At 43.3% G+C, this 27,087-nt stretch overlaps 1 protein-coding gene across 1 annotated transcript in view; it reads right to left on the bottom strand.

Moving 5' to 3' along the window:
• Positions 1–25,767, bottom strand: part of LOC129113154 (LHFPL tetraspan subfamily member 7 protein) — a 94,845-nt gene extending 69,078 nt beyond the window's left edge. The window contains exon 1 of the mRNA XM_054625327.1: positions 25,040–25,767. Within this exon, the coding sequence (XP_054481302.1) occupies positions 25,040–25,417 (378 nt within the window). The 5' untranslated portion in view covers positions 25,418–25,767. The remainder of the gene's footprint in view (positions 1–25,039) is intronic.
• Between the last annotated feature and the right edge of the window lie 1,320 nt (positions 25,768–27,087).

Raw genomic sequence — 27,087 nt, forward strand, 5'->3', positions numbered from 1 at the left:
CGTTTTAATATACCATAACAGAGTGATGACAAGTAAAGCAGAAATCATGTTGCCAATAAGAGCTCTTACAGTGGGTACGGAAAGTATTCAGACCCATTTAAATTTTTCACTCTTTGTTTCATTGCAGCCATTTGCTAAAATCGAAAAAGTTCAATTTTTTTCGCATTAATGTACACTCAGCAACCCATCTTGACAGAAAAAAACAGAAATGTAGAAATTTTTGCAAATTTATTAAAAAAGAAAAACTGAAATATCACATGGTCATAAGTATTCAGACCCTTTGCTGTGACACTCATATTTAACTCACATGCTGTCCATTTCTTCTGATCCTCCTTGAGATGGTTCTACGCCTTCATTGGAGTCCAGCTGTGTTTAATTAAACTGATTGGACTTGATTAGGAAAGGCACACACCTGTCTATATAAGACCTTACAGCTCACAGTGCATGTCAGAACAAATGAGAATCATGAGGTCGAAGGAACTGCCCAAGGAGCTCAGAGACAGAATTGTGGCAAGGCACAGATCTGGCCAAGGTTACAAAAGAATTTCTGCAGCACTCAAGGTTCCTAAGAGCACAGTGGCCTCCATAATCCTTAAATGGAAGAAGTATGGGATGACCAGAACTCTTCCTAGACCTGGCCGTCCAGCCAAACTGAGCAATCGTGGGAGAAGAGCCTTGGTGAGAGAGGTAAAGAAGAACCCAAAGATCACTGTGGCTGAGCTCCAGAGATGCAGTAGGGAGATGGGAGAAAGTTCCACAAAGTCAACTATCACTGCAGCCCTCCACCAGTCGGGGCTTTATGGCAGAGTGGCCCGACGGAAGCCTCTCCTCAGTGCAAGACATATGAAAGCCCGCATAGAGTTTGCCAAAAAACACATGGAGGACTCCCAAACTATGAGAAATAAGATTCTCTGGTCTGATGAGACCAAGATTGAACTTTTGGCGTTAATTCTAAGCGGTATGTGTGGAGAAAACCAGGCACTGCTCATCACCTGCCCAATACAATCCCAACAGTGAAACATGGTGGTGGCAGCATCATGCTATGGGGGTGTTTTTCAGCTGCAGGGACAGGACGACTGGTCGCAATTGAAGGAAAGATGAATGCGGCCAAGTACAGAGATATCCTGGAAGAAAACCTCCTCCAGAGTGCTCAGGACCTCAGACTGGGCCGAAGGTTCACCTTCCAACAAGACAATGACCCGAAGCACACAGCTAAAATAACAAAGGAGTGGCTTCGGAACAAGTCTGTGACCATTCTTGACTGGCCCAGCCAGAGCCCTGACCTAAACCCAATTGAGCATCTCTGGAGAGACCTGAAAATGGCTGTCCACCAACGTTCACCATCCAACCTGACAGAACTGGAGAGGATCTGCAAGGAAGAATGGCAGAGGATCCCCAAATCCAGGTGTGAGAAACTTGTTGCATCATTCCCGAGAAGACTCATGGCTGTACTAGCTCAAAAGGGTGCTTCTACTCAATACTGAGCAAAGGGTCTGAATACTTATGACCATGTGATATTTCAGTTTTTCTTTTTAATAAATTTGCAAAAAATTCTACATTTCTGTTTTTTTCTGTCAAGATGGGTTGCTGAGTGTACATTAATGCGAAAGAAAATGAACTTTTTAGATTTTAGCAAATGGCTGCAATGAAACAAAGGGTGAAAAATTTAAAGGGGTCTGAATACTTTCCGTACCCACTGTATCTCAGCTGCTCCTGCCACAGCTACTTGTTTTTCTTCGTTTGAACCCCGGCGACTACGAGAGGGCGGAGGATTCACAGCGGCACACTTGAAGATACAGAAAAGTCATTAACTTGGTGGGTCTTTGTTCTTCCCTCTCACTCGCTGGAATGATATTCATGTATGCAGAGGAATGTCTCCTTTCTCTCCGTTGCTTGATCTCGGCGTGCCTTGTGGGCTCCCGGTGGGCAGCCTACCTCCCACCCTGCTGTTCTCAATTCACCACGACACACTGAAGGTGCATCGTGTCTCATATAGGGGAGCGGAGCGTGAGAGGGGGAGGGCAGCCATGCCCGGGTATATAAGGTTCACTCACTAAACAATAAGGGACGCGTTATGATGTTGTAGTCAGCTAAATTAAGTCCGACAATGATGATTAGCATAAAAATGAGTGTTTTGGAGGAAAATGACATTGCTGTAAGTGGCTGTAAATGTAAATATTTCCATATGTATGCTGTAAATCCAGCTGCTTTTTTGTGTATTCTGTCTGTTTACCAGTCACTCAATTATCTGCATGCACTAATAGATTCATACACACGACAATTTCTGTTTTCCATTTAAAAACAGCCCAAGAGACTAACAAAGGCTATCACAGCGCTAAACAGCTGTTTTTTTAAACAGAAAACAACCAACATTTCAATTAATGGTGTCCTAATTAATCAGCTCCCCGATGAACCAAACTCATAATCATTAGCACTTTTACTTACAGACGATACAGAAAGATTTGGGAGGCCTTTATAAAACTGTGCTGGCTCTGAGCACAAGTTAATTTAGTAGAAAATGAGCTGCTAACAGCACTGGTCCTCTCACTGATGCTTCCTAAATAGATTGTGATTGTGTGTTAATAACTGGTAGAGCCACTGCAACAGCTGGAGCCGTGAAGGAGTGACTGGGGTCGAAAGAGTGGAAAATTGTGGAGGGGAGAAAAAAAGTTTTCATTTGGCAGAAGACAGAAGGCAGATATGTCTTAATCTCTTTGTCGTTCTCTTTGCTGCGGTCTGAAAACTTGATTTGGACATCCGGTCCATAATCAATGCAGACAATACCTGGCGGATTTGACCCATGAGGGCCAATTAATTCCAGAATAATAGTAAATGGCCTGGAGCATGCAAGTGGTACAATGGCAATAAAAGTCAGGATTAATAGTGGGGATAGACCAAATCTGTAAAAACGGAAAGATGTGACGGAACCTAAAGCAGTCTGGTTTGCTCCTACCAATTTAGGGTAGTTTTTTGGATCTACTGTTTTAAACAAACTTTTCTTATTATACAGCTAAACATTACCTTAAAAAATGTTTATGAAAAAATCTGAGATGACAAAATGGCAAAGCAGTGACAGACTCGTAATCCAGATTCGACTGTTTGTTTGGAGTTTTGCTAGCCTTTTTGATGCGATGGACGGACCTAATTTGCATAAAGTTGAGGTTGAATCATGGTTATGCAAATCCAGATAACAGTTAACGGCCAGTCAAGTTGCCAAGTCAGTATCCATCATTCAACCTTTGGCCAGATCTCCTGCTCTTAATAGAAAATGAAGGAATGGTATCCGTTGACTTCACATACGTCAACGGATTTGGTGTATCTCCGCCGTGATACACTTGTAAGACTACTTGTCTCCATCATAAAGAAACTTTATTGGTTTCCCACAGTAAATGGCCCACATCCTAAGCCTGTTGGAGACCAATAACCGGACTAATACAAAAAACCCTCCATCCAGCTGCTTTGTGTAATAAAAGGGACAGTCTGAAGAGGACTCCTTGATTTCCAATTACATTAAGGAAGTCGGGGATTACACAGTACGGGCCAATGAAATTTCATTGTCTCCTCAATTGGGGGTTATAAGCCGGAGATGGCGGGGCATGTCTCATTAAACGCACTTTTCCTTTCCGGGCCTGGATTGAATGGCTAAATGTTTCAGTGTGAAAAAATGGAAGGTTCCTGCTCCACAGAAGTGCCAGGGAGAGGACACAGTTAATGCTCATCCCCCAGCCCTTGACAGAAATAACCCCACCACTTTACAACCCATCGCCTTTATGGAGGACAAGAGGTGAAGCGGGAGCTCGGCAGATTCGCCGATAAGCAGACGTGACGGGTTTGCCACATCGCTCGGCCGGATCTCTCTGCCCCTGCGTGTGTGCTTTAGTGTACGTTGCCATTGTGTGCAGGTATATGGCGTCCTCTGGGAGCTGGCCTCGGCAATCCCATCACCAATCAGCATTCAGCGGCGTGAGAGCCCAGCGGTCGCACTGAAACATCAGCCTCGACGTGTTCTGCCTCTAGAAGCCCATTAGCACCGCAACGCAGCTTCCTAGAACATCTCTGAGCCGCCAGAGGTGTTCCTGCTCCATCCACCGCCTATCCAGTCCGCTCTCTGTAAACCGTTTCCCCTTCCCCTTTACTTTCTGTCTCTTTGCTCGTCCTGTGACTTCATCATCATTCAGAGGAATCCTGATAATCCTGCCAGAGTACTAATACAAAAAAAAGCACCACCTCTAAATGAATGCGTTGAATAATACATCTGTCTTCCTCATTGATCTTCACTGGGCGGAGACTGGCGGAGTGTGTGCAGTAAGTGTGTGTGTGTGTGTGTGTGTGTGTGTGTGTGTGTGTGTGTGTGTGTGTGTGTGTGTGTGTGTGTGTGTGTGTGTGTGTGTGTGTGTGTGTGTGTGTGTCTGACGGTCCTCTGAATGGCTGACAAAGCTGTGTGTACGGAGTGAATACGAGATGGAGAGGAGATGAGGAGGAGAGAGAGAGGGGAGCAGAGATTAATCACCTGACAAGTGGATGGAGTGTCCATTTGTGCCTCGGGGACAGGCTGCAGATAGGATGTGACATTCAGGAGCACTTAGGAGGACATGGAAGCGCTCGCAGTTCCCTCACACACACACACACTAACGGGGACGCACATCAAGTGTAAACTCAGTGTTAGCATACAAACACGGGTACGTACAGGGGGGAGATTCTGTTAGTGTAGATTGAAAGGGTAAAAGGATGTGACACATTATAAAGTCACCACTGAGTATGATACTTAGTTGTATTATCAGGCACGGAAAAAAACACTTGTTGGTTAATGTGTAAAAACTGGAATAGTGGAATAGTGTTGGGCAACAGTGATGTCTGTTGGCTAAAAATCAGTTCCAGATTAGATTAAGACTAAGGGCTTTACTTTCATGAACCTTGTGCAGTCAAGTGGGTCCTGCACTTTAAGTGATTTAATGACTAAGCTTTGACTGCATAGTGGTGCACTTAGATACGGGGTGTGATAATACAGACATTATCATATTTTCCAAGTAAAGGTATCCTCATACAACAGTTCCTGTGAAATCTTACAAAACGTTACTCCTAATTTTTCTAGCCATGTCTTATGAAAGACAGCAACGATTGTCGATTTCTGTTTGTTCCATGCATTCAGTCTTTTCAAAATAAACTTCAGTCTTCACAAGAAACTACTTAATTAGGTTTGGAGAACAAACGTAGTTACTTAGTTTTAGGAAAAGATTGTCGTCCTTGCTGGAAGAGCGCTGTTTGTTGACGTAAATTAGTTTCTTGACACTTCGAGGATCTCACTATCACCAACTGTGTTTTCTGTTTGTAATAGTGGGATTTAACTTTTTCATCACACTGATCCATACAATAAACAATCTGCAGTTAAATACCATCATGCTGCATTAACTAAAATGAAAATGTAACTTGCGACCAAGTTTTTACAGTTATTTATTTCTGAAATTATTCTTAAAGTTTCATTCAGTTAGATTTGACTGTTTTACATGCAAAAATAAGTAAGAGGACCAATAACTAATCTTGGTAATGATGATCCTCTGCTTTTTTCAGACAGCTGTCACTAGAGTAAAGGAGAGGCATATAAACTGTTGAGAATCAATAACTTCATTTCTTTTCTCTCTACGTACGTCAGCTTTTTGAAGAATAATGAATAGCTGAATGTGGAATAAAAGTTGAAAGACGAATGAATAAATAGTTTGTGTGATTTCAGAGTGGTTTATATTGACGTGCCTTCAGCAAATAAAGTGAGCAAAACATCATGGAACACCGGATCACAAGCTGAGCTGTCGACCCGCTCCGGTTATTCTTTGAGATATGGTTCTAAGACACGACAATCTTATATCATATTCTGCCTGAAGCCTGCCTCTGCAAATTGTTCTACGGGAGCAGAAGAGAATCTCAGAGAGATATGTTTCTCCAAACAGAAAAAGACGTTTTGTTGTCCATACTGTGTGGTCTGCTAGAAAGACACTCTTCACATAAACTTCACTTTCACTATCTAACCTTTAACGTTAGATCGGCTGACTAACACCAGCAGTTGCCATTTGGCCTTTGCCATCTTAGCAATTTGTTGTCCAATTCTGGTGTCTCACACACAGATATATTTCAATTTTTTTTGCACACAGCATCATCAAGAACGTGTGCAAATTACATTAAACTCATAAAACTATTTTCACATGTGCAGAAAACGCAGGTTCTTAAAAATATTCTACATTTTTCTTTGTCTCCATGTTTCTACTAGAGATTTGATTGTGGCAGGCCTCTTGTATGTCGATGTTAGCTTCTTCACTCACTTTAGCATTTGTTGCTAGTAAGCACATCTGTTTACTTGCAAACTGATGTTAATGTTTCCTGCAATCTTCTTAGCTCGGCTGCAACAATACAACAGTGAGACGGGAAAACTCTTGACTGTGTCTTTCTTAATCAGGTACACATGGTCAAGTGCCAACTATAATGCCATCATGTAGAGGGGAGTATTTTTTTCAAAGTAACGATATAAAACTGAATTATTAAAAAATGTATGCTTAATAATTTAATGTGCTCTGAGAGAACGATTTTTGCGTTTCAGCACATTTTCTTTAAAAGCCAAACTTTCTGCATTAATCTCACCATATGGGCTGATTTACTGCAGACGTTTTAACCTCATGTTCACATTCTACTTCCTGGAATAGTTTGAATATTTTTTGCTGCTGTCTTTACGGTGCCTCCAACACAAGTTTCCGCTCAGTTTGGGCTGTGAATAGGGACATTTGTAACGTTTTGTGCCACCACTCCTTAATAGTATCGATGTCAATATCTCTAATCTCTGCCCAACAAGAGCCAAGAAACACAGCCGACGCTAGAGAGAGTTCACACAGGATGCTCCCTGCTGCAAAGCGATGCTTTAAAGTGGTGTCGAGTCTTCGGTGTCATGTTAAATGAAAACACGGTGGGAATCTCTCGTACAGTCAGAGTTTCACACACACACAGTGAGAGTTGAAATGCCATTTCTCCCAGTTCATTCAACTCATTCAATTCAACTGAGCCCGTACAGGAAACACACACACACCTTCATACTTCACTTTGTGAGGATGTTTGATTTGGATCACAGTTCAGGGCAGGATGTTGGTTCAGAGTCACCAGAGGTTGCACGAGCCTCAGCCTGTCATTGCTGTTCTTACTCAAACTTCTGTCTAGTGGACTGTATTTTACCAACCAAACATCGTGGGGATTTTTTGCATGTGTGTGTGTGTGTGTGTGTGTATCTGAATCAGAGACCCCACAGTGAGTGAACGCACCAATGTACAATCTTCAAGGCTCGATTCAATTCTGTAAAATCTGTGACACCGTTAGTAAAATATATCAAAATATATCAAATAAAATCTCATTTAGGTTCCCTTGACTGGCCACCTGTTAACCAATCACTGTAGGGTGTCAGTTAACTCATGAAACATGATGTCATCCATAGTAACAGGGTCGACCCTGCCCTTTTTGTTTTCGGGTTCTGTTAGTAAGGAGCGGCCAGCGCCATTTACATTTAGTCCAAGTAGAAAGATAAGATTGTTTTTAAAATACATTCTTGGTCTTGTAGGGAGGGGTCTATGTCAAAATCTGAAAAAAAATATTATTACAGATTAAATTTGACTCACATGGTCCAGATTATTGATAGAAGTTGTGTTGAATCAAATTGCTCCAAAGTAATTGACACGCAGAAAGCCCGGGACCAGGTAGTCTTATTTCAAATGTGCTGGTTGGTGTTTGGACGTTGGGGGCTCAACAACCATTTAAATCTTTTAGCAGGTGAATCAAGCCCGTCTCACAGCGCTCCTGTGTATCTGGCCTGATTCCAGTTTGCCCACAGCTGCACTGAGTGCCACCTGCTGCACCGCCTGGAAACCAAAAGGGACTTCTGGGCTCTGGGGTGATGAATGAATCCAAGTTATTGTTAATCAATGAGCCAAAGCTGCAACATGACCTTCATTATCTACTGTTCACTAACTGTGTTCACACTTGCTTTTCTTTCCATAAACGTGTTTTATGCAAATTTTGAAGTATTGCATTAGACTTAACCTTATTTAACCATAACCTTATTTATGTTTCTGTTTTTCTTGCTGTGCTAGATGCGCTTTGGAAACGCCTTTGCCGAATAAGTTTAGACATAAGGCTAACAAACATAAAACTCACATGACTGACCAGCGGTATCTTCTCAGATATTCCAATAACGTGCACGAACATGTGGACCAATCAGCTGACCAAAGCATTTAGAACTATTAAAATTGAAACAAATTCCTAAAGACCTTTCTCTACTTTTCTCTCGTATATGGGAACGATGGCCAAGATAACTTGTTTTGTTTCCAGTTAGAAATCACTACTTCTTTTACTGTCGGATTACAGCCACGCCCAAAGCGTAGCCTTTACTTCCAACTTCTGACCAAACTTTCCCCTCCAAAACCATTTGATGTAAATGACCCTAATTTGTTAAAAGTTTGCTTACAATTAGCTTGAACATACACGCCAGTAGCCAGTCAAGCATCTTTATGCTCATATTCCAGTTACATGTCGGTCTAAATGATGATGACAGCTGATGACTCTGACACATTATGTGTGATGAGCTGCTCATCAGTGATGTTCAAAGGTAAAAAAAAAAATGCCGCCTTAATGTTTCCAACAAACCACCAAAAGCCAAAACTGGAGACTTCAGAGAGAAATTACTGGTGCTTTTGGCGCGTTAAAGCCACTCTGTTCTATTGTGTTCTCCATTTTCAAAAAGACGTTTAGAAGAAGATTTATTTCCGTCTATGGTTAGAAGTTGTATGAATATTGAACTGCCTCGGGTACCTGCCAACCTGCCAGAGAAACTTCAGTGAGTCTCCGGTCCCAGAACTGCTGGAGAGAGACATAAACCACAGCTCTAGTTTCACATCAGCTGCGGCGCAGGAAGAGGAAATAGATGCATGCTGGTATATCATCCCAACGGAGAATCATCTTTATGAAACCCTCAGGTAGAGTAGCGCAGAGTAGCGCAGAGTAGCGCAGAGCAGCGCAGACAATGACTCATGCGGAGACTGTTATGGAGGGCTATAGGACGAAGATAAAAGCTTCTATTTCAGGCGCATTGCTCTGAGAAAAATACCTCAGATTCCAAACTGCATGAAGCACTGCGGCCTCTGCAGTCCCACCGACTCACATCACAAGAATCACTGTGGAAAGAGACGAGTCAAGTCCCTCCTTGATCCACTGATGATGATAATGAGGGGTCTCTTAATGGGTTAATCAAGAATTGTATGACAAGTGATTAAGGGTCAATCTGGCAGTACACACACACACACACACACACACACACACACACACACACACACACACACACACACACACACACACACACACACACACACACACACACACACACACACACACACACACACACACACACACACACACACACACACACTTCTTGCAGTGCAGAGATCAGAGCAGCATAACTCACATAGCTGCGCCTAAACCAAGCCAACAGAGATTCTGTACGTACACGCTCCTATCCTCCTCATCCTCCTGCCTCCACACTACAGAATCATAGCACAGTCATTATATACCTGGGGGGTGTATTCCTCTCCTGCTTCTTTTATCTTTCTCTGCTGTCAATTAAATGGTAGTTGATGCCCTGCAGAGGAGGTGGAAGAGATGGAAGGGGGTGTATAGTTTGAGGTGCAGGCAGGGGGAGAAAAAATATAAATAATAACTGCATCTAACCAGAAACTTCTTAATACCGCCTCTCCTCACTCCTTCCATCGCGCTCTTGTTCATAATAGATCACAAAAGCGGATCAGATCAGATAGTAGAGATCAAATAGCTGGTTTGAAATGTATGGGATCCCTTACAGTATGATTTAATGATGACATCCTCAGAGCCGGGCCAGAGGTTTTTATTCAACTCGTATAATAGGCTGTTGGCAGTGGGGGCTGACGGGGTAGTCGAAAGGGAGGAACCCCCGGGCAGAGCTTCTCCTTTCTCCTCTCTCTCTCAAAAGACACTGTAATTGAATTATAGCGCAACTGATACTTTTAAGTCATCCCCCCCCCCCAAGAGTCTCTTCAAAAGACACCAGCGATGGAATTTGTCTTGTTTTGTCTCTTGGCTTTGAAAGCGGATGCTAATATGAGATTGATGAAAAGCATACTGTTTAAAATTTAGAATGAAGTGAATAAAATCAGTGGGAAAAAAAAGACAGCAACTGTTAATCAGCACGTTTGCTCATTAGAACAAAAACTGATGTTTGGCATCCCAACAAACAGCAGAGTGTAATTAGTGCCCAAAGAGGCCCAATCCAGAAATTATGTTTGATATTTTTACATTAAAAAACTACAGCACTGCAGGAGAGAGAGAGAGAGAGAGAGAGAGAGAGAGAGAGAGAGAGAGAGAGAGAGAGAGAGAGAGAGAGCTGAGAAGATGATAGAGAAGATTTGGGGGGAGAGGAGCACTCTGCTGTTTCAAAGTGAAAAAGAAACACTGTACTCTCTCGCGTCGGCATAATAACACTACAGCCCACGTACAGTAAGGATCCATCTGGAGACATCTTATCTGCCTAGTAGCTGATGCTCACTTTGTCCTGTTTACAGATAAACAAGATGTATGACTCAAGTCTTGATAATAAAAAGCATCAGTCCACCTACTCGAACCGCCACCGCTGAGGTGAAAACAAGCAAATATCTTACTTGAAACTGTCACTTTTACATTGTGCACATTGTGAACTGTAAATCGAATCGCATTACAGAATTGGTACATTTATCAAAGAACAGAAAGCTGTTCTTTATACGTGGCTAACTGAGATTAGACTAATGATCTGACATGAATCTGTTTTTTTCAGTTCTTAGACAGTTAGCTGGATTATGACCAAAACACCTTGATATAGTTATTAATAATGATGAGAACAAGCAGTTTATTAAGAAACCAATATGTTCACCTATACCTAAACATGATGAAATATACAACAAATAAGGTAGCCTTTGGATAAATAAAGGTGACTATTAAAGACATTTAATATAGTGTAATTTAAACAATAAAACTTTATAAATGATTGACTGCTAAACTGAAATTGTTCTCACAATTAAAGGAATAGATCCACATTTTGGAATAAATATTGCTTTTTGCTTTCTTACTGAGAGAGCAGCTGGTTATCTTAGCTTAGCATAAAGACTGGACACAGCCTGGCTCTGTCCCATAACACAATCTGCTTAGTCTACCAGGCTTACAAATCAACGCATTAGATAACTAAATATTAAATTAAAAAGCCAGTTTGAACCTTCAGAAACAGCACAGGCTAGCTGCCAGCCTTTATGCTAGGCTAAGCTAACTATCCGCTCATACAAGCTTCATGTTTCATTATAGACATGAGAGTTGTATTTATCTTGTTATCTAACTCCCAGAGAGAAAGCAGATAAGTACATATCCTTAAATGTTAGGATGAGTTAGTCTGAATGTATACGTGATAAGACTTTGCAGTGAGCTAATATTTTTAAATATAAATACTTCACATCATACAGGAGAATCGTTAGCTGCAGCAGGAATATGATAACCACTTCAAAGGGATGTACTCCGATTTAGAAGGACCTCATTATTGTATTTTTGACTCTTTTTTTGACTTTTTTACTCAGGTCGCCTTTATTTTCAAAGAGCGCACTTTTATTCAAGATAACTAACCCAGGATTAAAAAAAGGAAAAAACAAGTTAGCTGGATTAGATTTAACAGGATAACTTTAGCAATGTTTAGACAACATTGTGTTAGCCTGAATTAGCTAAGCTGTCAGACATCATTTATATACACGTAAGTTTATCTGTTTATTAGGGTACGGAGATGTTGGAATTTATACCACATCTGATTTAAACTCCAGATGAGTTGCAATCTGGAAATTAGCCTGAGAAGTGTGTGAAAATGATTTAATCAGTGATTTGGAGGGGAGAGCATCTTCTAAAGAGTGAGCTTCTTTCAACGATCCAGTTTGAACTGGATGACTATTCCCAGACGGTTTTGTGAGTTTGCAGATTGGCGTTACAAAGCACAGATCTCCCCACCAGTTTGTGATGATACATTTGAACAGATAGAGGACATGAAGTGTGCCCACATGGCCCGGCCTCCTCCACCTGTAATGGAGATGTTTATAAGAGAGCGTGTGGGCTTTAGCGGATGCCGTCCTTTCAGCTCTCACACCCTCAAACACTCACACAGCCCAGCTTGCTCTTGCATTTATGCATGATCTGCACTACCGCTGGTCCCAAGTGCACATTTCATAATTCATGCCTACTGTACTGTAGCGACTCGAAAATCTGCTACAATATCAGCCTCCACCACTCTGCTTCATTTCATCAGTGAGTCGGACTGGTCTGTGTTTTGCTCAGATCACAGTAAACTCTTTGACCCCCACAAATGAGCATGTGGGGCAACATTTAGAAATGTTTCAAAATCACCTAATGAATATCTTCAGAAACCCCCGCCTCTACGTCTTTTATCTCGAGGTGGAGCAGTGCGCTCTTCTTGCTGGTAAATAAGTCAGGAATCTTCTTTTTTCACACAAATCAAGAAGAAAGCATATCTCCTGAGGGCTAATAAATAAAGTGTGTTGCCGGGTCTGGATCGCAGTTGCATCAGTGTGATGAAGTATCAGAAGGAGCATCTGCGGCATGTTAATCAGCCCAGAGCCTGTAGAGGCTTGAGGTGAATGATGAACGAATGATGTAACCGGACAACAAAATGCCGCTGAGCTGCTTCACCCGACGCCACGACAGTTCATCACTACACAGCGGGTCACTAATTACGATCAGTTTTGTGATTGGCTGTCTTGATGCCTTACTGGGCCAACTCTGATGAATGATACGTGAGTTCAGCGTGTGTTCAACCATTAATTATGCTTTCTGTAATGAGAATTCAATCATGTAAATAATGATATGAATCTAAAAGCGTGATTCCATCCACAAAGAGTGCTTTGGAGCAAAGGGAGTTGTACAGGAATAATGGTCAGCTATGAGCGGCTGGTTTTATTAAAGTCATTACTTACTGGTACGCCAAAGGGAATAAACACAAAATGCACGAGTCTTATTCATCTGGCCTTGAAAGGGTTACAGTCACAAGCACAAGCACTCTCGTAATGGCAAATCTAGATTTTAAGATGTTACGCTGATTGACTTGCATCCAAATTACTTTATTATGCATCTGCTTTTACCCGTGTCCTGCTGCGTTCACCCATATTCATCTTTCCTTCTCATTCAGCTCTCTCTGTGGAGCTGCACATCAGCACAGCAGCAAACTCTTCACAGTTGCAGAGCAGGAAATTAACTTTTTATCGAGGAATATTTTCTCCCCCCCTTAGTTGCTTTTAGATAGAAAGAAAGGGCGCTTGGATCATCTTGAAGGGCACTTGGAGAGCGCAGACCTTGGCCATAGCAGTTTCCATATGGGAAAAATAAGGCGTGTATTCACCCTGTGTTTCAGATCTGCTGCAAAGTTTAATGGGTACTTCCTTCGCCATAGGGCATCCCTCCACTAAGTTTCTTAAAAATCGGGCCTGTAGTTTTTCTGTAATCCTGCTGACAAACAGACAAACAAACCAATAAACCAAACTAAAAACTTAACCTGCTTGGCAAAGGTGTCTAAATCAATTTTATTCAATAATGATAATACCTAACTCCATTTTTAAAACAGTGTGCAAGAAATTAAGGCTGTTTCTATCTACATTGTTTCAGTGAGTCTTTAACTCTACTAGTAGACAGTCAGAAAATCTGATCAGATGCTGCAATTCCCTTCTGACCCCAAAACTAAACATTTGAGGGGAACACTGGCAGTGTGGTCCCAAACAACGGCTAATTTTTATTTTGTCTGACACATTTAAACTGCCTGAAAACGCATACGAGTTATTCCAAAGCAGAAATGCAGTGACACTTCCCTTTATATAACACTAAACAAGCCTACACACTTGGGACTTGTGGATTTTTCCCCTTTTTGAAGCTGCACAACGCGCTCTGGGATTCAGTGGAGAAGTTATGTTTGGGAGCTTGTCGGGATCCCAGGAGCTTTGTGTTTTGATGTTGCAGGATTTGTGAGAAGCGTAAAAGTGGAGCAGTAAAAAAAAAATATATATATATATCCGGACGCAGTTGATTGCATCACACTAGTATCTTCGCCTCTGACTAACATCTGTTTTTTCCTGTATTTACCTAACGAAGCGTTTTTCCTGTTATCCTGAGCTCTCTATACCTGCAACCCCTGTGCTTTGACTACTGATGGAGACCGGGGCTCGCGCTAGCCACAGCGCATCAGGCCAAGTGAGCCATCATTTATGTTAAAAAATGGAGAAAGGCTCCCTGTTAAATCAATACATAAACTACCCGCAGGATCCACAGTGAGGGCAGTGGAAGTGACGGGCCGCTTAACAAATGGACGGCGGGCCTCCCTAAGCCTGCTGACTCAGCCGTTCCCCTGTGAAGGAAACAGTGCTCAGTTATGCTGCCCGTCTCCCCCCCAACCCCTCCCTGCTCTACAATCAGCAAGACAGCTCGCCATGTCTACCTGTGAGCTGCTGATCAGAGGCTCTTAAATATCACCAAAGCAAAGAGTATAATTCATAAGAAAGATAAACTCTCAGTGTCGACGCTTGTGCTGCTGCTGCCGGGACTTCAGCCAATATTTTAATAAACCCTTTGGCCTGACATTTTTGACCCATCATGGCTTGATGGCTGTGTCCGCTGGAGTGAGAGTGTGAGATATCAGATATAAAAAAGCAGCAGAAAATGATCACACGGCTGCACCTTGCCGTCCATCCATCAAGGCTGATGAGATCATAAATCCTTCTCTGACTGATTTCCTCTCTACTTCGCCTAGATGGGTTTTGAAATGCATATCAACATGTTCCCCTCTGTCTCCTCTTCATCATCGTCATCATCCCCCCCTATGCCACCTGTTCTATCCATCATCTGGACAGCTGCTCCTCTGCACTTTCAATTCCTCTCCCGTGTGCTGTGTTTGACCTCGTGACCCGCTCCGCCAGTCGACGCCCCCCCTCCAAAAAAAAAAAAAAAAAAAAAAAAAAAAATCATACAGCCAGGAATTCGTGACAAGATCGTTAGACTGGAGTTAGACTGGATTGCTTTGAGTGTAGGACACACCCTTCCTCAAGGCCGTAAGGCGGTTCCCAGATCTTCCAATTTTTTAATCATGTTAAAAAAAAGACTCTGAAGCATTTATCAGGAGGCTGTAGCTCCGGTTGTACAGACATCATTGAAGGATTGGTTGGTCTGTCTCCACCTCCCACTTGTCCTTGAGCAAGACACTGACCCCCATAATGCTCCTGTTATACGTGTCTGTTTTGAGACACATATGCTCTCTACTGCAACCCGAAATATTGCCGTTAATAGCAACAATGACACATGCGTAGCTGAGTTTAAAGGACCCTGCTTGATATTGCATGCTTCCCATTCCAATGTGTTCCTCAGCTGCTGTGTGTATTTGTGATACTTTGTCAGATATCTAACTGTGAATTGTATATAACAAGTTCCAGTCTCTTAAAGCCAATCGAATGGATTACAGCAGTTACTGCCAACCATGGAGTCCTTCCATGGAGTCATGCTTTATATACTTCTTCAAAACAGCCCTACAATTACCGCCTTACCGTCAAGTTACAGTTTGTTGTCATAATTAGCACATGAATTCTTATGGCCAAAAACCAGTAACCAATTCATGCTCGAGTCCAAGTCGATGCCAAATAAGAAGAAATTCCCACAAGGTGTTCCTGGGATATTGCCTTCACAAGAAAAAGGATAGAGGGACAGGCGAACAACAGACAACATAAGGCCTAATGTTGAATTTAAATGTGTGCCAACATCAATTGAAACCAGTAGCTGCTGGGATTGTTAAAAACTCTGTGTGAAAGCTTTTCAAAAAGGATGTGCTTTTATGTATATAGTTTGCACCATTTGTAGTTAACGGTGTAATACATGCAGAGCTACTATCATAGTCCATTGGGTGCCTTCCACAGACCACAAGCAGATTATTGAGAAATGACTGCTCATGCAAACATAAAAAATAACTACCAGCATGATACATCAGCACACCATTATAACTTTCTAACCCATTCCAACAGTTATTATAGTCAAATTGCATTATATAGCTGTAAACATACCCGGGGTTTAGAATGGTTTATAGTTCAAACAAGAGAAAATGCAAATTGTAGCTCGTGAGGAAGTAAAAACAAGAATCAGGATGCCATCCAAATGGCCCATTCATCCCAAAATCCATCAGCGCAAAGCGCTCCTCTGTATACACACGGCCTGCCATTAATTTGTCACTAGTCAGACGGCGGCCTTGAAGTAAACATGCACGGTATGATAATAAGTCAGCACACCACACATTTCACGCCGGACTTCAAAAGCTGTCAAAAGGACCAAACATCTATCTCTTATTCCACGGCTTCTCCGGCTCCACACTAAATTTTTCGCAATGAGTCTATTTATGTACCTGCTATAAGTCAAGGTGAACAGATAACCAAACACAAAACACTTTTAAATTGACATGAGGCCGAAGCCCGGAGCCGAGGATGCGTTTGTCCCTGTAAAGCAGCGGTTACTGTATACTGTGTATGCTTTAGCCACAGGCAGAGGGGTGATGTGTAGCTCTGCACTAAACCAGCCACCCGAAAAAAAAAAAAAAAAAAAAACTTGGCGGGAGAGGATGGTAGTAAAACCTGACCCTTGACCTCCCCCACGTTTTCTCCTCTCATATGCGCTGCGCCCTCTGCTCTTTTCTCCGTCTCTCCGTTCACGGGCAAGTGCGCCGACAACAAGGAGCCGGGCTAAAGGTCGGGGGAGAGCAAGATGGGGAAATGGACTGGAGGCGGTGGCCGCGGCATTACAGGTGGAATTCATTTATGATATCAGCTGAAAGGAAGCTCACTTTATCACCGAGTGTGATGGAGGCTGCTTTTGTGTGCTGTGCATGGGGGCGTTTTGCTGGTTTTGAGCAGAACGGCCTTGTTTGAGCATTGATAATGTGGTTCTTTTATTAAAATAACTCACTGGGTCTACTTCTTTCTCCTCTGCTCTAATGTCCCTCTGCATTCCCTCCCTGAACCACTTATTACCACATCAGCGTTGACATGGATGGCCACTGTACATCACATCAACGTCTCTTTTGATCACACTCTGACGGGTGAGAGAATTTTTTTTGTGTGTGTGCATCTGCATCACTCTGCCTCTTTTCATCTCGCTGTGCAAAAGTGGTACGTGTGTGTTTAATGTGTGTGTGTGTGTGTGTGTGTGTGTGTGTGTGTGTGTGTGTGTGTGTGTGTGTGTGTGTGTGTGTGTGTGTGTGTGTGTGTGTGTGTGTGTGAGCATCACACCACTCTTGAGTTGTCTAATCAAACATGTGTGTGTAGCGAACGTGCCTCTGTGTACACGACGCTCCAAACAGAATGAGGTCAGCGGGAGAAAAGAGACGAGACCGCCTTTTGTCTCTTGTACCAACCGGGCAGTGGACTCCCCACGGGGTGGTGGTGGGGTCGGGATGGGATGGGGGGCAGGAACACAACATGCGCATTAGACATCATAACATCATTTATAACAGGCAGACACACTTCCACACAAATGGCTTTCACCGCAGAGGTTCCACCATTAGCATGAAAGGAGCGAAGCTGTGAGAGGCAGAGAGAGAGAGAGAGAGAGAGAGAGAGAGAGAGAGAGAGAGAGAGAGAGAGAGAGAGAGAGAGAGAGAGAGAGAGAGAGCTTTACTGCTACAGTAAATCTAAAAAGGAGCAGCTCCAGCCTCCATCAAGGACGAAATGACGGCTTTCTGTTTCACTGGAGGTTTCACAGCCCTCTGCTAGTGCATCGAAAGCGGTATATTTTTGTCAGCAAGAGGCAAGGAATGCATTGACTCCCTTGGGAATGTGTGTGTGTGTGTGTGTGTGTGTGTGTGTGTGTGTGTGTGTGTGTGTGTGTGTGTGTGTGTGTGTGTGTGTGTGTGTGTGTGTGTGTGTGTGTGTGTGTGTGTGTGTGTGTGTGTGTGTGTCTCGTAAGGACCTTCTGGCCCCCGGCTCAGGGCGCGGACCCTTCAGTTCCCTCTCATGTTGTTCAGAGAGATAGAGGGCAGACCTTGTCCATCATTCTGGTATTAGGCGGCACACTGGCGAGTCTCTGCCTGAACCTGCTGTCCGCCAAGTGCACGCCGCCGTGTTCTGCTTGGGAGGGCACTTGTCATATCTGGTTACAGAGAAATACTCAACAGCAGCGCATTCAACTCTTTCCAGGGTTTCCACAATAACTTAACTCCTCTCGGTGTGGCCTTGTTAAGTCTAGGGTTGCAGCAAATTATTATTTTCTTCATACATAAATCTGATAATTATTAATTCTCAATTAATCAATTAGTCATTTGGTTTATAACATGTCGGAAAAATTGAAGTGGAAAATGTAAATAAAATGTGTTCTTGTCATATCTACTTGGTTAAATATGAAATGTAGCTTCTAAATATCTAAATTAATGTTATTGATGTACTTTAATTATGTTGGATAACTTCAAAAGGACTAGAGGACTTCAAACTACATTATTTCAAGGGGCTGTTTGATGAGAGGTCTGGTACATTCCCAAAAATGTTTTCATTTTCAGACTTGTAGTTTTCAGTGTTGAATTGATCAGATTTCATTCAGCTCTCTCTGGAGCCACAAAATGTTTCATATATACCTTTTTTCACATAGGCAGTAGAACTTCCCAAGACCTGTAAACACACTTTGATGTGTAAAATCAGTGGAGTTCCCCTTTAAGGGACTCCACAAAAATAATTGGGGTGGTGAGGTATGTTTCATTTTGTAAAAAAAACAACAAAAAAAACAAGGCTTCCCTAGGTTACAACTGTTTTCTTTGAACCCTTCCCACAATATATCAAAATGATAGAACAGTGAATAATCATGTAAATCAATTTGAACCTAATATCTTAATGGCAACTCTAATATGCACCACCAATGTACATGTGAATAAAACCTTGATGTAGAGACAGAACTGTTGCAGCTACTCTACAGGTGTCAAAGTGCACCTTTATGATCCGTGGTGCCAGAGAAAGCTATCTGAAACAACTATTAACTAAGTAGGAAATAAATTAAAATTTAGGCGGAGAAAAAAAATGAAGGACTCTCTCCTTATCATCAAAAAGACTAGTGACTATACCCAACCTCCAGCCAAGAGAAAAACTACAATACCCTGCCCCTTATAGTATTCCTACAGCCCCTAATCTGGAGTATATGGAAATAAAGTTTTTCACTGGTTGACTGTTCACTGTGCTTCTGATGACCTGTATGCCTCTGAACACACACTCACACACACACACACACACACACACACACACACACACACACACACACACACACACACACACACACACACACACTCTCTTTTCAGTTATTCTAGCTGATTAGACCGCTGCTCAGGTTGAAAGTGGATGGAGCTAAGATTGGAAATGTATGACCTAAAGAATCTCCATCTACCAATAACAATGATTAAAGATGCCATTTCTCCCACCCTAACAGGTACAACAATGCCTAATTGATTGACTCGGGACGATGTCAATAAATCACAGTCTATGATAAACGCCCACACAGTGAACTTCAGTAACATAAGTAAAGGTGACTAAAGAAAGTATAAGTGCACAAAAAACTACCAAAATAAAGTGAGTTGAGTAAATGTAAAGAAGTTACTGAATGTTTTTTATTCTGATTGAATCTTTATTTGATGTAGTGGGAACTTAACTTCCAGACATCAATTGATTTTTGTTTATAATGCGGATAAATTGAAGCCTTAATCTGTTACTTAATCTATACTGCAACACAAGTAATGAATATAGATACTGAATATACTGTACTACCTGTATAATATTTCTAGCTAAAGAAGTGTATGACATTACCGATGCTTTAAAATCCTTGTACTATTTAAAACAAATTGAAATAGATTTTCATGTGAAATAACATCCTTTTCCCTGTTAAAACCATTGACATTAATGAAGGAGGGCCGAGACAAAAGGCGTGATTTCCATTAAATGAGTTATCCATCTACTTAAAACTAGTTCTGGCCCACTGGGTGGTGAAATGACATTTAGAGCATCTAGCAGGGTTTATGCACCGGTAAGTGTTCTTCATAGGTAGCTGGCAATTAGTCCCGGTAAAACATCCCGGGTAACGTCTGTAATTCATCTTCTGGGCGCGCGGGGAAGACAACACGGGCCGATTGTTTTGTCTCGTGTGTCGGAGGATTTTCAGAGGGAGCCAATCCGCTCGTCCGGCTACCATTTTCAGCACAGACAGACAAAAGATGAGGACCAAGTCATACGTTTTCCAATCAGCGCTCCCGGAGCTCCGCAACGACTCGTTTGGGCTTACAAGACGACCTTGACATTCAGTGGTACTGTGTGAGAACCTCCTGCACACACACACACACACACACACACACACACACACACACACACACACACACACACACACACACACACACACACACACACACACACACACACACACACACACACACACACACACACACACACACACACACACACACACACACACACACACACACACACACACACACACACACACACACACGTTGGCTGGTCACCACAGAGGCCAAGCTAATCCAACTCCAGTGTTTAGCGCTGTGAAGCAGCTGGAACACATAAGCCGTTAACAAGTTAAGGTGAAAATGTTTTCTGGCAGGCCGACCTCCTCCTCCTTCACACTTTACCCAGCAGCAGCAGCAGCAGCAGCAGCAGCAGCAGATCGCCGCACACCTCTTCCTCTGACACGTCAGACCAGGCAACCGACCGCTGCAGCACTTGCACTTTCACGCTTACGCGGCACGCTCATGTATGCGCTCATGCATGCATGTACACAAACACGCTCACACATCCACCGCTACACTCCGGATCTGCTCTGATGGAAAATCAGGCGACCAAGCAGAAGCACGCTAAAGTAACACAAGGAGTAATTATGCAGAAGAGACTGTTTTCAATAGCTTTGGCTGCACTGATCAACACCTTTATGGATCATGGATTATGCCGAGTTACATGAAAGACCATTTTCCAACTTGTAAATAGTGTTCACATTAACATCTTAGTCATGATAACAGCGGAATATATCTGAATGTTTAGAATGTTAGTCTTGAAGGTGCAGTGTGCACGATTTGGTGGCATCTAGTGGTGAGGTTGCAGATTGCAACAGACTGAAACATTTCCTGTGTGCCAAGAGTGTAGTAGAACTATGGTGGACAACGCGAAAATGCAAATGGCCCTATTAAGAGCCAGTGTCTGGTTTGTCCGTTCAGGGCTACTGTAGAAACATGGTGGCCGGCTCTGTATGAAGTTAAATGGATTATTCTAAGGAAACAAAAAACACTAATGCAGGGTTACTTGTGGTTCCAACACTGGATGGGAGCCAGAGCCTTCAGTTATCAGGCTCCTCTACTATGGAACCAGGTTCCAGTTTCAGTCCGGGGGGCAGACACACTCACCACTTTTAAGAGCAGGCTTAAGACCTTCCTTTTTGATAGCGCTTATAGTTAGGGCTGGTTCAGGTTCGCCTTGGTCCAGCCCCTAGATATGCTGCTATATGCCTAGACAGCGGGGGGACTACCTAGGATACGCTGAGCTCCTCTCTCCTCTTCTCTCCCTCCATCTTTATGTATTAATCTCCTATTTATGCACATTACTGATTTTGCTTCTTCCCCGGAGCCCTTGTGCTTTCTCGCCTCGCAGGTTCCCAGGAATCGGGGTTATATCTGGACTGTCATCTTGCCACCTGCTGTGGCCTTGCTGACACCCACTACTACTACCACTATCATTATTAGTCACATTACTATTATTATTCCCTGTACTATTACGCTTATTGGTTTTGCTTCTACCCTGGAGTCTTTGTGCTTTCTCGCCTTGCAGGTTTCCATAAATCGTGGGTGTACCTGGACTGTGGTCGTGCCTCCTGCTATGGCCCTGCAGACACCAACTGCTACTACCATTATTATTATTAGTTACATTACTATTACTATTACCTGTACCATTACGCATATTAGCTTTGCTTCCACCCTGAAGCGCTTTTGCTTTCTCGCCTCGCAGGTTTCCACGAATCGTTGTGGTCCCGTGACCGTGGTTGTGCCTCCTGCTGTGACCCGGCTGACATCCACTGCTACTTCGATTATTATCATTAGTCACATTACTAATACTATTCCCTATATCAGTATTTTAATTATACTATAGTTATTGCTGCTTTTATAAGTATTCTTAATTGTTCCTTCGTTACTCTGCTTACTACTCTGATTATATGAATTATTTATGTCATATACATTGTATCTCTGTTATGCTGTTCATTCTGTACACATGACATCTATTGCATTCTGTCCATCCTCGGAGAAGGATCCCTCCTCTGTCGCTCTCCCATAGGAAAAAAATAAGGAACTAAATAAATAAAAAAGTAGTGACGTACGAAACCAAACTGCAATCATGAGTTGCCAGATTAAGTACAATCTCGCCAGTAGTCCCCTTTTCAATGCAGCAATGAATCGATCAGAACTTAAACTACAAGTAAACTTCCTGTGTATAATGTATATGGTATATCGTTTCAAATTAAATTAAATAGATCAGCCACACTGTCACCAATTACTGACACAACTATTTGAGTCAGTATCGGCCATATATGTAATATCGGTACATCCCTACATTGTTGCATATCGTGAACGTGGGAATCTTTTCCATCTGGACCATCCTTCACATAACGTGACATAAGCCTGTGTTTGTTTGCCGACCTCTTTTACATCTGACAGGGGTTCGTCTATATGAGTGTGTGTGTGTGTGTGTGTGTGTGTGTGTGTGTGTGTGTGTGTGTGTGTGTGTGTGTGTGTGTGTCTAAATGGATGCAGCGGCCCTGCCAGCCTGGCGACGGCCCACAGCACTGGGCTCCTGAGCACCAACTGAACTGGACGGCTGTGCGGTCCAAGCGAAAAGCTTTTGACAGCATGAAGTGACAACAGAAGAGCCCAAAGAAACTACAGCTCAAGAAGGCCAGCCTTTCAGGGAGCCTCCTCCTCCTCCTCTTCCTCCTGCCCGAGTCCTGTCCTCGTCTGCCTCTAGTTCACTCGCACAGCATCGACAGTGCCCAGCTCGTCCTTTCAGAGTGAGCCAAAAGTGCTCTCTCCCACTCTGATGGAGTCCACAGAGCTCAATATACAGTTGTCTGCTTAAAACACAAACACAGAGTGGGACTAATGGCTGCTGAAGCATGTGTCTCTGTGTGTGTGTGTGTGTGTGTGTGTGTGTGTGTGTGTGTGTGTGTGTGTGTGTGTGTGTGTGTGTGTGTGTGTGTGTGTGTGTACTGTTGCACGTCCTCTCCATGTACCATTCTGTTGCCAATGTGCTGTGCAGGTTTGTGTCTCTGCATGCAAATTGTTGTTGACAAGTTGGAAAACGGAGGTCATCAGCACAACGCAAGCACGTCAGCGAGGAGTGGTGGAGTAATAAAGTGGCCCTGATGAAAACTTAATGGCCCCTTCACCTTTATTAATGGCTGTGGGAGCCGGATCGTGCGCCCCGGTCCACCGCTGCAATAACGCTTAGGTGGCTCTGCAGCTCCCATCAGCCTCACGCTCACTAACAAACTGGGAGAGAAGCTCATAACTGGAGCCACTAATTGACTCCCTGACTACTGGCTCACTGGCAAAATTAGAGTTGACTTCAGCCATGCGAGGCTCGAAAAACACAGCGCGCCCACACTTTAGCTCAGTAGAGGATGCGTATGTCGTTGATGACAAACAGTCTGCTCCGTGTTGGCTCACTGCTCTCTACCTGCCTCTGCAGTACCAACACCTGCTGCCCCGTGAAAACAATCCCAGGCGTTGCATTCCTCCCTCTTGTATGGACACTAATGCTACAATCACACTAGCAGCCACTCATTAATATCCCCCTTTCAAATGCTAATTCCCCTTCATGCATACATCGTAACTCCAGAGGTGGCTGGTAAAGTGTAGCAGTGTTTGAAGTGTGTGTGTGTGTGTGTGTGTGTGTGTGTGTGTGTGTGTGTGTGTGTGTGTGGGGGGGGTGTTAGTGCAAGGCTGGCAGTCCAAACCTGCCTGTAGAAATGAATGGAATCATCCAACACAACCTGCATGAACAGTTGACAAACTCTGTCTCCCACAGCCTCAGCATAAATCTGCAACATCTCCAAACTTCTCCAAAAGTCAAAAGACCCTAAGCACAGATCCACATCGACCCACCGAATCAACTGTTCACCCTCAAACGCTTCCATTTGTGAGAGCGTTTGTTCCTGGATAGAATTGCAGAGCGAGTGTGGTCAGAAAAAACAGCGCCTTGCACATCAGCTAACCGGGCTCCTTTTGACAATTGATGCTGCAGGTGGGGAGGCCCCTAATAGGTGAGGGGCCCCGTCAACCTGGAGCCATTTTTGCAGACCAGCTGTGTGTCTGACGTGCTGTGCTGCAGATGCCGCTCTGTACGACACACACACCCCAGATCAGTGAATCATTCTCATCCGAGTGGAACACGCTGCATCATCACCAAAAGTTTAGGAGCCTTTTGTTATCATGCACCGTGTGTGTGTGTGTGTGAGTGACCACAGAGCTTCATCATGAGGGGTCAGTGAACCGTGACACTGAGGTGAACACTGGGGGCCTCCTAAAACATCTGGAAAATCAAATGAACCACTGTTGATGCATGATGCTGATGGTCGAGTAGATAATGTGATATTTACATCTTAACAAGTCATTTTTACCTATTTGAAGTAGAACTTTAAATGATAAATTCAACATATTTGATTAAATGTCTCAAATCAAGAGTCATTTTTCTCTTTAATCAGGAGTAATTGTTTTCGATTCATGTGCAGTAATGACATTTGAAGGTTGGGTTGACTTGCTCAGATGAAGTCATCTTTGCTCCTAAAACAATTGCTGCCCTTACTTTCCACTTGATGCCCCACATGCTCTCATCCCTCCACATGTGGTGGTCGTGCATGGTCACCTTACCTGCCAGGAGCTGGAGGGGATCTCTGCGAATTTGCCCAGTCCCCCGAAGGTGTAGCAGCGGTACATGTGATCCAGAGACTCCGAGCAGTGCCACAGCAAGCCGAAGCTCACGGAGTCCTTGTTGTTGTGGTGGAGGTGATGGTGTTGTGGTTGGTGGTTGTTGTTGTTGTTGTTCCTCAGCTGGTCCTTAACAATCCAGGCGGGGGATATGAAGCTGAAACTGCACACGGCGACCAGAGCGGAGGAGAGGAGCACCCAGAAGCAGCCCACGCAGCTGAACATGGTGGCAGCGTGGGGCAGAAAGCCCGGAGACAGACCCAGATCGATGCCAAACCCGGCTTCTTCTTCTTTCTTCTCCCGGCCCAGGAGCGAATGCATTTGGGAGCTCACGCCTTCGAGACCGAGACTTTCAACTTCAGCCCCTCCTCATCAGCACTACATCAAGAAATCACTGGACATACGCAGCATTAAGAGTGTGTGTGTGCGCGTCCCTGGAACATCTGGCCTGGTCAGACAAAGCTCACTGGAGAAATGTCCAGAACACATCAGCAGGAGGAGCGCTGGCTGTGCAATAAAGTCAACTCATCCGCGTCTCCACTCAGCATGGATGAAAAGAAAAGACCAAACCTAACGTGCGAGAGATGTTTGTCACACCCAAAAACTGGGTGTGCAGCTGTCATAACAGCGCAGGTGGAGGAGCCGTCTAATTAAACCCTCACAGAGACGGACATGTCCCGGAGCCGCAGGTCTCCTCGCTGTGAGCGTTACTTGTCCCGCTCCGCCTCAACACGGACAACAGCGCACTTTGCGTCTCAGAGAGAGCGAGTCTGGACAACGTCAAGCTCACCGGGGTTAAAATGGTTACTTCCGTGTGAGATTTTCAAAGTGAAATCCCGAGAGAAGATGCGCGGTCAAGGTTTGAGTTGAATTCTAACCATTGTATTTGAACGTGTCCCTCCGTGAGTCCCCCAACTTCATGGGACAGCAAGGATAAATCGCACCTTTACAATAAAATGTATATGTTATCATTATCACGTCTCATTCACAATGTATCTTGGAGATGGACATACTACTACATACTCAACATGTGGCCCAGGTGTGGCCCTTCTTTTTTTTTGGAGTTATCGCTGTCAGTCTGTGCTGTATGAGGTAGAAGAGATTGGGACATGTTGGTCACAACTGGGGTACCTGTGAAAATTACTCAATGTCTTAGCAATACGTGATTACACTTATGGATCAACCCTACTCTTTAGTTTGAATGAGTAGGACAGAGCCTGATAAGATTTTTACAGACATGTTTAATTAAAACCTGTCTAACAAGCTTATGGAAAAGCAGAAAATAATCATATGGAAAAGAACTATGCATTGATGATGTGTGTGAATTTTGATCCTAGTCTATCACCATCAGCAAGAGAAAACAGGTTGAACTTTGGTTAAAGTAGATGTGAACACACACCAGCAACATCACAACCTTAGGGGTTTTAACACATATAGAAACTGTTCTCGGAATTTGGGGAATGCAACAGTATATGTTGATAGTAACGTTCAGTCTGGTAGATAATGTTAGCAGAAAATGTTTCTGTTTCAAGCCTGTGAGGAAAGCCGTTAAAAAAACAAGTTACTTTTATTCTGAAGGCAAATACTCACTTTTCCGGTTTTTTGCACATCTGCTTTTTAACCTGACAGATTAGAGTACTTCTTCAAATGCACCTTGCACTTATAATGCGCATTGATACGGCTTTCATTCAGACCGAGAGACACCGTTTTAATAAAAAAAAAAAGGGGAAAAAAACTTATTCATTCAACGTTTTTTTAATGTGAATGAATTCTCATACTCTGCGAAACTTACATTTCTCAGCATCGACATGTGCAGTAAAAGTGATTACTGTTGTTTTCATTGTTGCGCCGTCTGGGTCAGTCTCAACCAATCAGCGCTCAGGACAGGGAGGGCCCGTTTGTATTGAGGTAGCCTTCAGTCCAAAGCTCGTGGGGCTTCAAGCAACATTTAGTCTTAAGCGGTGAGGTAGCATGTTGCTATTTTGCTAATT

Source organism: Anoplopoma fimbria, chromosome 24 (genome assembly GCF_027596085.1).
Source record: "Anoplopoma fimbria isolate UVic2021 breed Golden Eagle Sablefish chromosome 24, Afim_UVic_2022, whole genome shotgun sequence".
NCBI lineage: Eukaryota > Metazoa > Chordata > Actinopteri > Perciformes > Anoplopomatidae > Anoplopoma > Anoplopoma fimbria.